This window comes from Camelina sativa, chromosome 15, assembly GCF_000633955.1.
Source record: "Camelina sativa cultivar DH55 chromosome 15, Cs, whole genome shotgun sequence".
NCBI lineage: Eukaryota > Viridiplantae > Streptophyta > Magnoliopsida > Brassicales > Brassicaceae > Camelina > Camelina sativa.
The window spans coordinates 24,801,491-24,813,237 of NC_025699.1; the positions used below are offsets into that span (position 1 = coordinate 24,801,491).

Sequence of the window (11,747 nt, forward strand, 5' to 3'; positions counted from 1 at the left end):
AAAAAAAAAAAAAAAAAAGGAGGACATGCATAAAACCAGAAAATGTCTAAGGAAGCTTCGTACCTAACAATACCAACCATGTCAAGTCCTCGATAGGGTTCGGTTTCAGGTGAGTCCCACTTGGTGTGTGTAAGGTGTGGTGGTTACTTTTTCACCAATCTTTATTTCATTTTATGGCCTACTTGATACATGTATTAAAAAGATCTCAATGTTACGTAGAGTACGAGGCAACCATAGCTCTCAAAATTGGGTTTCCACTTTCCAATATCAAAAATCAAATGGAACCAACCACTCTGAACCAAACTTAACCGAAATAACATATTAAACCACTTTGCTTTGAGACATGTTCTAAACCAAACCTAATCGAGGCTGTAATAAACCAAACTATACCGAACCCAAACATAAATTTTACTGGACCCAACCGATTTGAATCTGTAGAAATGATATTACTTAGAAATCTGAAAACCGGAAACACATAAGAACTGAACCAATTCTAACCAACAATTAATACTAAAGATATGTCCGGTTAAGATCCGAGTCATATATACCGATGAACCGATCGAAACTAGATTCGTTTTTACAATGTTTTTCCCCTTAAACTGAAAAACCTGAACGAAAACATAAACTGAGCAACCAAAACCACTGAAAGTGCCGATCACTAACTGTTGGATGAGTTCTCTTTGTCGCAGAATATAAGAACTAGTTCATATTATCTTGATAAATGCATGCAAAGACTTCCAACAAAAGCCATAAAATCCAGAGAGAAGGTTATAGAGGAATCGTTTCTTCTTTCAATCTCATTTACTTCATCCTTTTGCGAACTTCATTGAAGATGCTAAAGGCCACAACAACAGCAACGACTGCGACTCCATGCTTTGAAAGTTTTAATTTCAGAGTTATGATCCACTTAGTCCCCTCGGTAACTGAAGCCGTTGGTGAGAACCCGAGCTCTGAAAGTTTCTTGTGTGACTCTGCATAGTCTCTAAAGAATGCATCTTCGTCCTGTTGTAAAAAAAACAAAAGAAGAAAAATCAAGACGCCACTTGCAACACCAATCTCGGCTTGTCTTTATGAAACTCGATTTTTGCAGCTCGGATTAATATAGTTCAAATTGGTTTCTTGGATCAGAATAAAAGATAGGCTTTCAGAATAATACTTTTGCGTAAAGCTCAACATAACGACGAAACTCCGGGACATCCAACAAAGTCTCATCCGTCGAAAGTTTCAGCAAACCCTCTGATTGTTCTCCTTTTAGCAATTCCCTGAGACCAACAGAGATTAGGATTAAACCATCTAGTAATCAGTCAGAACTGTTTGTTGTACCCAAAGAAAATACTGTCCATGAGTTTAGTGGATCTTACACAAAGTACGAGTTATCAAACTTAAGAGGATCTCGAGTCCATGGTCCATCGAAACCTGATCTCTCTAGATGAGCCCTTCCCTAAACATTGAAATCTAATTAATACTTTTTACACTATATACCAAACGACAAAATGTGAATTGTGCAATCGAAGAATTTACTAGAGTATGTGCCCCTGAGAGTGCCACAATATCTTTACCAGACAGTCCCATCCGGTAGAAGACATCTTTAAGATGTTTGAAACCTACATGTCAATTAGCAGAACTTAACCCCTCATTGAGGATGAATACATTCAAAATGATCATTATGTTGTACATTGTTTATTTGCTACTCAAATACAAAGTTTAGGTATTTAATTTTCTGTAAAACATATATAGTGGAGTTTGTGATTAATGGAAAAAGCTTTCATCCTACCTTGATTAGCATCAGGAAGTCTTCCTTCGTCGGTGCAGGCATTTGAATCCTATAAGAGTGAAACATACATCTTATTTAGTTAAATGCTTTTGGATGTAAGCTGTTAAACCATCTTAAAGGCTAACAAAATCTTACTTTTCTTCCCGGAACAAAACTGATGTCAGGTCCACCAGTAATTTCAACTGCTACAACACCCGCAAGCTGAAAAATGACAGAGCCATTTATCAAGTGAAAACGACTCAGATTAAAAACATGCTTGCTATATGATACCAAATGGAGGAAACGATAGTACAATTCAGGATATGTGCATCAGCCAAAAATATGCACGCTTCATATAATCAAGGGCCAAATAGAACAACACTGATGAGCACAGTTTCAGGCAACCAATTGAAATGTTCATGCAGCCTTATTGACACTACCAGATTCATGAAATGTTTCACAAATTCACAGTCAAAGACCAAGTGGCACTTTTTATATTCTGCTCTTTCGTGTCCGTGATGCGAATTTTCTAGCACAGAAATGGTTAAGTTTTGTTATATCTCCTCCATAATTGTGACACTGACACCATAAATTTGCGCCTAAAAACACCAAAGAGACCATTAGTGTGAAGAATCTTCACATTGCAAAGTAGCCAAATTAATATTACAATCCTGAAGCATAATTGTCAATTCCCCTGTTACTACACCCTGAGGACAACTCAATCGAATATATCTAACAAACTAACACTTCTGGTGAGTTTCTGAGACACAAGTGATATATTTTACCTGAGAATTCTAAAGAAAGACTGAAAGAGAACAAATAACAAGGCAATAGGAAATTATACTACCAAAACAACTAAACAAAAGGGATCGATCTAATGCTGATCTTTGTTTACAGTCTTAAATCCAGTAGAAACCTTTATGCAAAATTCGTTTTAGTTACCTGGTATAGGTCCGCATAAGTGATTTTGGGATGTTTAGCTTTCACGTCCTCTGAAATATCAAAGAATCAACATCAAATTCAAAAGAAGAAGTAAGATTGTTTTTCAGAAAACTTCTCAAGTCACTAGACAAAATGACACACCACATGAGTACAAGTTAATGGTTGCTAACATTAATGAGTACATCAGACACACAGTAACAAATTGAACATGTGAGAACTATAAATCCACAGGACCACTAGTAGAACGATCTGATTACATAGCCAACACATAGTCATCTCTAGGTCTATGTATAAAACGTTCAAAAACCAGGTTCAAAATGTGATAGATCTCATCAGCTATGAACAAATTGAGTGTAAGCAAAAAGCTAAGAAACGGAACAAAGTACCCAATCACTGAATCTCAATTCCAAACCCTAATCCACAGAAAATGAAAACGAAAAAACGCACCACAGAGATCGATAGCCATCTTCAAACCAATATTAGCACCATGATTATACTCTTCTTCGGTTCTAATCGAACCATTAGGTCCACCGGTCTTCGATTTAGAGTCATAGGTTCCAGCGTCATGCCACCTTTTCACAAAACCAGAGAACACAAAACATGAAATCGCACAACATCAGCGAGATTTCTCAAGTTCGTAGCACTCATATGAGAGAATCGGAAAAAAAAAAACGACGACGGAAATGGAAACTTACGCCAATCGGAGCATGATCGGAGCGCAATTCTTGTTAGCGATGAGAGCACGGAGCTCACGGCGAGCTTTGTCGATCTCCTTAAGGTAAACCGCGTCAACCACGAGTTCCGCCATTGTTGTTGTTACTCTTGAGACTGGAGAGGTTCTAGAAAAAGGAGACATTTCATTTTAGCGGCAATAAAATTTTCGATTAAAAAAATGGCATTTTGTTGGATCTTTTAATTAGCTTACCAATTTGGATTAACGTTAATCAAAACCTTACTAACGAGTGTTGACCTGAGCTGACCACTTTCTATTTTTAATTTTATATACAAGTAAGATTTAGCCTCTTTCCGATGCTAGAGCCGATGTGGGATACTGGGATTTACTTCCTCATTTCTACACTCACATTTCGTTCACATTTTTTTTAAAAAAAATATAAAATTCCACGCATTTTACATGATATATAATCAAAATAGATATAATTACAATAAGACCATTAAATAAAAATATTTCACTTTAACAAAATAAATATCCTATATTTTTCGTGATATATGCTATTTTTTTTTTATAATGCTTAAATTCTATATATTTCTAATTATATGAAATCTGAGTTGAAATTTAGTTTATTTAACAGTTAATAATATAACACCCAAGACTATATAAACAAACATTTCACCCTTCCTTTTTTTTTGGGTAGAATGTATACTAGTATTTTCCTAAAACCCAATATAATCTACTAGTAAACACATATTTCCATCATACATATATGGTATACACAATTTTAACCCAATGACAATAAAATAAAATAATTACTGATATAACACTTGATCATAAAATCTATATTAAAGTTGAAGTACATTTTGTTTTCTAACCTTATAATTATGCTTATTTAAAATTTTAATTGCAATATATTAATCTCTACAAAATTGCACAAAACTCAAAAAGTTAAATATATTAAATTGACCAAAACAATTAGTTTTATTCTCATAAAATTGGCAATATCTGTATATAACAATCGTATTCAGCATGCATGTTAGAGTTTGAATTTATACTAGAAATACTAGTTGCTAGCTGAAATACATGTATTATTAATAAATGAATTTATTGGAATATTTCGGTATGTTTGAGTTATTAAAAAATGTGGATACAAAAAACATGCCTGTCGTTTACAAACACCCTACATCTACTCGTGCCGTTTAGATGACATAAAAATGACATGCATGTCTAACGGTAAACACTAAAGAAGATAAAGCCAAATGTGGTCCACCGGAGGTTAGTATACTGCCGAAAACAGAAGATCACTACTGACACCGATCCATCTATTCGCGTTTTCCCCATTGGGTGTTTTATCTCTTCGGCTCAAACTTCAACGAATTAAAAAAACAAAACAAAAAAGATATTTCTAAAAATTGTTTGTTATATCTTCTTCTTCCACACGCTCTCTTCTCACTCGCTCAGTCTCCGAGAAAGTAACAATGGCGGCACCGGTGGTGGTTGACACTGATTACCTCAAGGAGATCGATAAAGCTCGCCGTGAACTCCGAGCTCTCATCGCTAAGAAGAGTTGCGCTCCGATCATGCTCCGATTAGCGTAAGTTTCCATTGACTACGACGACGAGAGGGTTTTGAGAAATCTCGTCATGTTGTTTGAACTTTTTTTCGCTAGCTCCTTGTTGTGTGATTTTGATTTGTTTTACATGTTGTTGTTGTTGTTGTTTGTCTTCTTTGGTTTTGTGAAGGTGGCATGACGCAGGAACTTATGATGCTGAATCGAAGACTGGTGGACCTAATGGTTCGATTAGGAACGAACAGGAGTATAGTCATGGTGCTAATAGTGGTCTGAAGATCGCTCTCGATCTCTGTGGTGCGTTTTTTCTCGTTTTCCAACTCTGCGGATTAGGGATTAGAGTTGATTATGCTAAGTATTAACATAATCGTTTTATACACCGACCTTAAGATGACTTATTATGTGGTGTTGATGTATCAATTTTTCTAACTTTTTCTTTTACTGTTTTGAATTTGATGTTGATTCTTTGGTATTTCAGAGGATGTCAAAACTAAACATCCCAAAATCAGTTATGCTGACCTATACCAGGTAACTAAAAAAACGAATTTTGCTATGAACTTTTATGATTGCGTAGTCATAGATTTAAGACTGTAATCAAAGATCAGTGTTATATCATTTTTGTTTGAGTTGTGTTGGAGGTAACGCTATTATAAACAAATATTATATTCCTTTCGTTTAGTTGCTTTTTTACCCTCTTTCTTCAGATTTCTCTGGGAGTTTTTAGTAGTTGTGTAAACTCATCCAGATGTTAGTGTGTTAGATAAATTCGGTTGAGTTGTGTGATTGCGGTCTTCAGGGTGTAGAAACAGGGGGAATTTACAATTTCTTCTTCAGGATTGAAACATTTTGAGTATTTACAGTGTGAATTTTTCTTGTCACATATGAAAAGTAATGTTCTTGTTTTGTTTGTATTCTCTAGTTTTCAAAATCGTAGTTCAAATGTAAGAATCATGAGGAATTTTACAAAACGTCAATTCCATTTCTGTGCTAGGGAGATGCACTCACGAAAAGGCCATTAAAAAGTGCCACTTGATCGTTGATTGTAAATTTTTGATTTTTGATTTTTTTTTTTTTAATTTGGCTGTGTGAATAGAGCTGCAATACCATTTCAATTGGTCTCATTAAACTACTCATCATTGGTTTCCTATTTAGCCCTTCACTTACAATCAGAAAACAAATGTTCTAAAGCATAGCTTCTATTATCTTATAACCAGCAACTTTCGGACCTCAGTCATTTCACATGAAATTGATTCTGCCATTTTCAGCTTGCTGGTGTGGTAGCGGTTGAAGTTACTGGTGGCCCTGACATCAGTTTTGTTCCTGGCCGAAATGTAATATAGTTCTTAGCCATTAAGATGAATGGTATTACAGTTTCTCTCCAAAAGCAATTAACTATATATTAGCTGTATGTTTCTCTGTTATAGGATTCAGATACCTGCACTGACGAAGGAAGACTTCCTGATGCTCATCTAGGTTGGATGAATTTTCATTTCATTACAAACTCGCGTTTTACAGAAAAAAATATAAACATCTGAACTTTGTATTTAAGTAGCAAACAAATAACGGAAGATGATCACATATTTGAAGGGTCATTGTAGTTTCCACGATGTACAACAAAATCTTAGTTTGCATGTTATCTTCATTTTGGGTTGAAGTTATGTCTGCTAATTTTGCATGTAGGTTTCAAACATCTCAAAGATGTCTTTTACCGGATGGGACTGTCTGATAAAGATATTGTGGCACTCTCAGGGGCTCATACTTTGGTAAATTCTTTGTTCCCCATTTGACCTTGGTCATTTGGCATTATATATACATGGGGTTTTTAATTAGATTTACAATATTTAGGGAAGAGCTCATCCAGAGCGATCAGGGTTTGATGGACCATGGACTCAAGATCCTCTAAAGTTTGATAACTCATACTTTGTGTAAGATCTTCCAAATCCGTGGACATAATTGTTTTTGCGGGAGACAACTAGTTGTTTTGTTTACTGAATTGTTTAAACCATGATCACTGTTGGTACAGGGAATTATTGAAAGAAGAAGAATCAGAGGGCTTGCTGAAACTTTCAACGGACAAGACTTTGTTGGAAGTCCCGGAGTTCCGTCACTACGTCGAGCTTTACGCAAAGGTATAATTATGAGAGTCTATCTTTACTCTGATCCAAAGATCCCATTCAATTATTAATTCGCAAGCTGCATCGTGTACAAGCTAAGATTATGATGCAAGTTGCATCTTGATTTCTTCTTTTGTAAACCATTCTGTTTCTTAACAAGTATTAGTTTCTAACTTTTGTCCCTTAACAGGACGAAGATGCATTCTTCAGAGACTATGCAGAGTCACACAAGAAACTCTCAGAGCTCGGGTTCACACCAACATCTTCAGTCACTAAGGTGATAACAGACAACAGCGCGGTGCTGGCACAGAGTGCAGTCGGGGTTGCAGTCGCTGCTGCTGTGGTGGCTTTTGGCTACTTCTATGAAATTCGCAAAAGGATGAAGTAAATAAAATAGAAAGAAGACACGATTCTCCTTCTTATCTCTTGTTTTTTGCAGCTCATGTTTGGTAGTGAACTAGTGATGTTGGTTCTTCCTTGTCATAACATGTTTTGGTTCTGATAAAAGAAAATTATATTTTCATGAAAATGGTTATGGCTTCAAAAATAATAATTTGAAAATGATTTAAGATCAATAACTAAAATTAATTTGGTTGAAATTAAGATTAAAAGTATTATTCAGGATGTAATCAGTAATTACTAACTAGCCTAACAAATGACTGAATGAGGGTTTTATTCAATGCATTACCGAGAAGAAGTAGAACAACCAAAAATGGGACATTTGGATATAGTATTTACAGAGTTGGACAAAAGATTTACGGGCCTCACGAAGAAATAGAATCATATTTTTCATAGTAAATTATAAACCTAAAAAATATACTTAAAAAACCTCTTGTTTGAAAAATAAAGTGTTAAAATCCACCTAAGAATAAGTTATTGACAATAACCTAAAAATACATTTTTAACCATATTCAACATCAATGAGTCAAGGCACCGGGAATCTGCTAATTTCAACCTTACTTTTACGAATCGAATTTGGAATTCCATTATACATCACGTAAAATTTTCAGGTCTATCTCGTAGGATAAAACTTTTTAATAGACTCGGAGATTATGGTGGGTTTTTTCATACAGAGTAAGTGATCTTGATCTATTGTTTTTCCTATAACGTTTGTTATGGCTTTACCTCGAAATGTTGGATAGTCCATATATCTCAATTTGTATATTGCAACCATGCCGGACGGATAGCAAACTATGCGTTTTTTTCCCAGTAGGTTTTCATTTATTTGATTATATGCCAAGTTTTGTTAATTCGATTATGCTGGAGGATGTTGCCTTTATATTTCCGATGTAACTTTTATGACAAAAAATTGACAAATCTCTTTAATTCTTAATTTTTTATTTACAGCAAAAATGTTTTAATTTATAAATTCAAAAAATGGAACAACAAATCAATGCATACTTTACGTATCTACAAAACATAATTACATTAAGTATTAAACCGTTCAACGAATCCTTAGTTCTTCTTGTCACGACCACACTTGACTTGTACAGCAAGCTTCTTCGCAACTTTAGGGCATGAATCCTTTTTGTCTTGCTGGAACGTACTCTTGTTCACCGGAATTGCACACTGTGCTTTACCCAAACAGTACTGCAAAAAAAAAAAAAAAAGGTTTGCGTTACGTCTATCATGTAACATTAGTTACAAACATAAGCCAAGTTTTCATTTTTACCTTCTCGACGACTTGCTTAGAGACAGGAGCATTACAAGTTCCAAGAGTGAAGTTTCCACAAGTTCCATTCGGATTTCCAAAGCTAGCGAATTCCACAGCGGAGATCTTCTTTGTGCCGGAACATTTGAGTTTAGCCGTGAGTTGCACGTCATCAGTGATGGCTTGGACTTGGTCATTCTTCCTGGTCCAGTGTCGGACACTAGGAGTGTAGTTTTCTCCAATAAAAGAACATACCGTGTCTCTATTGACGATTACAAAGTCGATAAGCTCTGGCTTCACATTCGCTTCTTCCTCGAATATAACTAGAAGGTTTTTCTTGGGCTTCAAGAAAGACCTAGGGATGTGATACTCAATTTGGGTAGGCTGTCCTAAAGGCGGTAAAAACGACATCCAATATCGACCAACACCTTCTCCGTTCACCCAAATCAAACCTTTCCCCATTCCATTCATCCTAATTGCTGCTGCGCTTTGGCTCTCTGGCGCATCAAAGTATGTCTGCAATATCTCAAACATTTGTTCATTAGATCACAATTCTTGTTCAAGTTACCCCAAATTGTTTGCCGAAAGTTTTGAGTTTTTTTTTCCCACCTGGTACCATGTAAGCCCTGGTTCTTTTCCTGAGAGTTTCTGCCATTTAACCTTCTCCAAACCTTCCTCGGCGTGGATTCCAAGCCTTTCACCTTCCATACCGACCTACAGATTTGGAAAATAAGATCAAAATGGCCATGACAATCGAGGTTAAGTAATTAAGATTCACGACAAACCTTGTTTCCCCATTTGTTTTGTTCAGTGAGATCAAGTGGTCCAGAGCTCAAGCCTAAGATAGAAACACTACGTGGACCTGTGTACCTATGCTCCATATAAGATCCACTATCCTGTTTATACAAAACATTTATATATCAAACTTGAATGTTTTTGTTATTGTTAAATCTTTTTTAAGAACATCTATGTTAATTTCTTACTGGAAATCCAGTTAAAACTCCCAGCATGGAGAGGTGGTTCTCTCCCTCTTTTAGAGAAACTGGCTTCTGAAAGACGAAACTCTTCTCTTCATGGCNGATAAGCTCTGGCTTCACATTCGCTTCTTCCTCGAATATAACTAGAAGGTTTTTCTTGGGCTTCAAGAAAGACCTAGGGATGTGATACTCAATTTGGGTAGGCTGTCCTAAAGGCGGTAAAAACGACATCCAATATCGACCAACACCTTCTCCGTTCACCCAAATCAAACCTTTCCCCATTCCATTCATCCTAATTGCTGCTGCGCTTTGGCTCTCTGGCGCATCAAAGTATGTCTGCAATATCTCAAACATTTGTTCATTAGATCACAATTCTTGTTTAAGTTACCCCAAATTGTTTGCCGAAAGTTTTGAGTTTTTTTTTCCCACCTGGTACCATGTAAGCCCTGGTTCTTTTCCTGAGAGTTTCTGCCATTTAACCTTCTCCAAACCTTCCTCGGCGTGGATTCCAAGCCTTTCGCCTTCCATACCGACCTACAGATTTGGAAAATAAGATCAAAATGGCCATGACAATCGAGGTTAAGTAATTAAGATTCACGACAAACCTTGTTTCCCCATTTGTTTTGTTCAGTGAGATCAAGTGGTCCAGAGCTCAAGCCTAAGATAGAAACACTACGTGGACCTGTGTACCTATGCTCCATATAAGATCCACTATCCTGTTTATACAAAACATTTATATATCAAACTTGAATGTTTTTGTTATTGTTAAATCTTTTTTAAGAACATCTATGTTAATTTCTTACTGGAAATCCAGTTAAAACTCCCAGCATGGAGAGGTGGTTCTCTCCCTCTTTTAGAGAAACTGGCTTCTGAAAGACGAAACTCTTCTCTTCATGGCTACCATGTCCGTTTCCTGAACAAGTTCATTACTTAGGTCAGATTTTTTTGTAAATTTTAACCAATCATCAAAATGTTTTAGCCCATCGATGGTTCTCAATCTTACCAAGATATTCTCCATTGAGCCATACATGCAACGCGTGGCCAAGACTAGCGATCCTTAGAGTAGGCTTACCTCCTTTATTCTTAGAGAGATCACTGTCATCTATTTTAAAGCTGCATGGAAAATTAAAAAAAGTGATATTTCCTATATATTTGTGTGATGTGTCCATATGATTTTTTTCTTCTTCTTCCTTTTTCATTTCATAAGAGATAGTCCAGTTATATCCTTACTTACCTTGTGGTGTACCATCCGTAATCAGTCTCGTCTTTGGTCAAGCCGTAGAGCTCAACAGGCACATAAGAGTCACCCTTGATCTTACTTGGCACTGTCTCAGTGAACACTTTGAAATCAAAATTCTTATTCGCTTTTTTTGACTTCATGTAGTTTCTTGCAGTATGATGAGAGACGATCTGAAACAAAATAGCAACCAACATAAAATGAAATTCATGATTCATTTTTTTTATTTTTTCATGGATTTACTACAAGATTTTGAATTTGTCATTACCTCCGCGGTGTTATAAACAACGGTTTTGCAGTCAGGGAGAATACTGATGGAACGAGGAGGAATAACATATTCCTTGCCCTTAAATTTGATATTTTCTGCAGATTCTGTGTTATTGTTAGCCAGAAAAGCCGCACAAACTTTGGTTCCAGGCTGCTCGTAGTATCGAATCTGCAATTACAAAACAATACATAAATATTTTCTAAGAAAGATTCAAAATTTTGGAATCTTCCACTATGTATATAGAAGTCATTGCCTCTGTTTCATTGCTAGGCCTCTCGACTCGAGGCTGTCCCCATAGAAGTGCCTTCTTGCACAAGTTAAGTGCGTTGTGAAGATGCTTAAGATGACCGTACTTAGGCTCTTTTTCCAATCCTAGTATATAACAAGAAAAGGGCAAATGAGAACATATAATTAATCTGTGATTCGATTTTATTTATTCACAACGATCATATGCTATAATTGTTTTTTTTTTTAGTTTTACCGTATTCATCAAGAGGTGCATCATCGTAGTAACGAGTGGTCACATAATGTGCAGAGGTTCTTCCAAAGTTGGTACCTCCAT

The 11,747-nt window shown here is 36.0% G+C and overlaps 3 protein-coding genes across 4 annotated transcripts in view; 1 reads left to right on the forward strand and 2 right to left on the reverse strand.

The window, feature by feature from the left end:
- Positions 522-3,680, reverse strand: LOC104747469 (L-ascorbate peroxidase 3, peroxisomal-like). 2 transcript variants are annotated; one of them, XM_010469100.2, is made up of 10 exons: positions 3,621-3,680; positions 3,391-3,534; positions 3,143-3,267; positions 2,696-2,745; positions 1,910-1,975; positions 1,775-1,823; positions 1,522-1,604; positions 1,362-1,441; positions 1,157-1,262; positions 522-1,002 (listed from the first exon to the last, which is right to left on the reverse strand). In XM_010469100.2, exons 2-10 carry the CDS (start codon positions 3,501-3,503, stop codon positions 802-804), a joined length of 873 nt encoding a protein of 290 aa, XP_010467402.1. In that variant the 5' UTR covers positions 3,504-3,534; positions 3,621-3,680; the 3' UTR covers positions 522-801. The 2 variants fall into 2 exon arrangements, with proteins under 2 accessions (XP_010467402.1, XP_019092683.1); XM_019237138.1 differs by lacking the exon at positions 3,621-3,680 and having other exon boundaries at positions 3,391-3,552.
- LOC104747470 (L-ascorbate peroxidase 3, peroxisomal) lies at positions 4,744-7,581 on the forward strand. Its single transcript, XM_010469101.1, has 9 exons — positions 4,744-4,962; positions 5,111-5,235; positions 5,417-5,466; positions 6,204-6,269; positions 6,363-6,411; positions 6,619-6,701; positions 6,784-6,863; positions 6,962-7,067; positions 7,243-7,581. Exons 1-9 carry the CDS (start codon positions 4,847-4,849, stop codon positions 7,438-7,440), a joined length of 873 nt encoding a protein of 290 aa, XP_010467403.1. The 5' UTR covers positions 4,744-4,846; the 3' UTR covers positions 7,441-7,581.
- LOC104748761 (beta-galactosidase 13-like) overlaps positions 8,419-11,747 on the reverse strand; it is a 6,197-nt gene continuing 2,868 nt past the window's right edge. Inside the window, exons 9-18 of the mRNA XM_010470357.1 lie at positions 11,667-11,745; positions 11,439-11,557; positions 11,186-11,353; positions 10,915-11,090; positions 10,684-10,793; positions 10,484-10,593; positions 10,286-10,396; positions 10,110-10,214; positions 8,725-9,219; positions 8,419-8,642 (exon numbers count right to left, since the gene is read on the reverse strand). Coding sequence (XP_010468659.1) covers positions 8,508-8,642; positions 8,725-9,219; positions 10,110-10,214; positions 10,286-10,396; positions 10,484-10,593; positions 10,684-10,793; positions 10,915-11,090; positions 11,186-11,353; positions 11,439-11,557; positions 11,667-11,745 — 1,608 coding nt within the window. The 3' untranslated portion in view covers positions 8,419-8,507. The remainder of the gene's footprint in view (positions 8,643-8,724; positions 9,220-10,109; positions 10,215-10,285; positions 10,397-10,483; positions 10,594-10,683; positions 10,794-10,914; positions 11,091-11,185; positions 11,354-11,438; positions 11,558-11,666; positions 11,746-11,747) is intronic.

Coding starts and splice junctions, on each gene's coding strand:
- LOC104747469 (XM_019237138.1), bottom strand. CDS start 3,551: ATGTCTCCTTTTTCTAGAACCTCTCCAGTCTCAAGAGTAACAACAACA. Junction 1,263..1,361: donor TTTGATAACTCGTACTTTGT/GTAAGATCCACT, acceptor TGTTGGTCTCAG/GGAATTGCTAAAAGGAGAAC. Junction 1,003..1,156: donor ATGTTGAGCTTTACGCAAAA/GTATTATTCTGA, acceptor TTTTTACAACAG/GACGAAGATGCATTCTTTAG.
- LOC104747470 (XM_010469101.1), top strand. CDS start 4,847: ATGGCGGCACCGGTGGTGGTTGACACTGATTACCTCAAGGAGATCGAT. Junction 6,412..6,618: donor ACTTCCTGATGCTCATCTAG/GTTGGATGAATT, acceptor TTTTGCATGTAG/GTTTCAAACATCTCAAAGAT. Junction 7,068..7,242: donor ACGTCGAGCTTTACGCAAAG/GTATAATTATGA, acceptor GTCCCTTAACAG/GACGAAGATGCATTCTTCAG.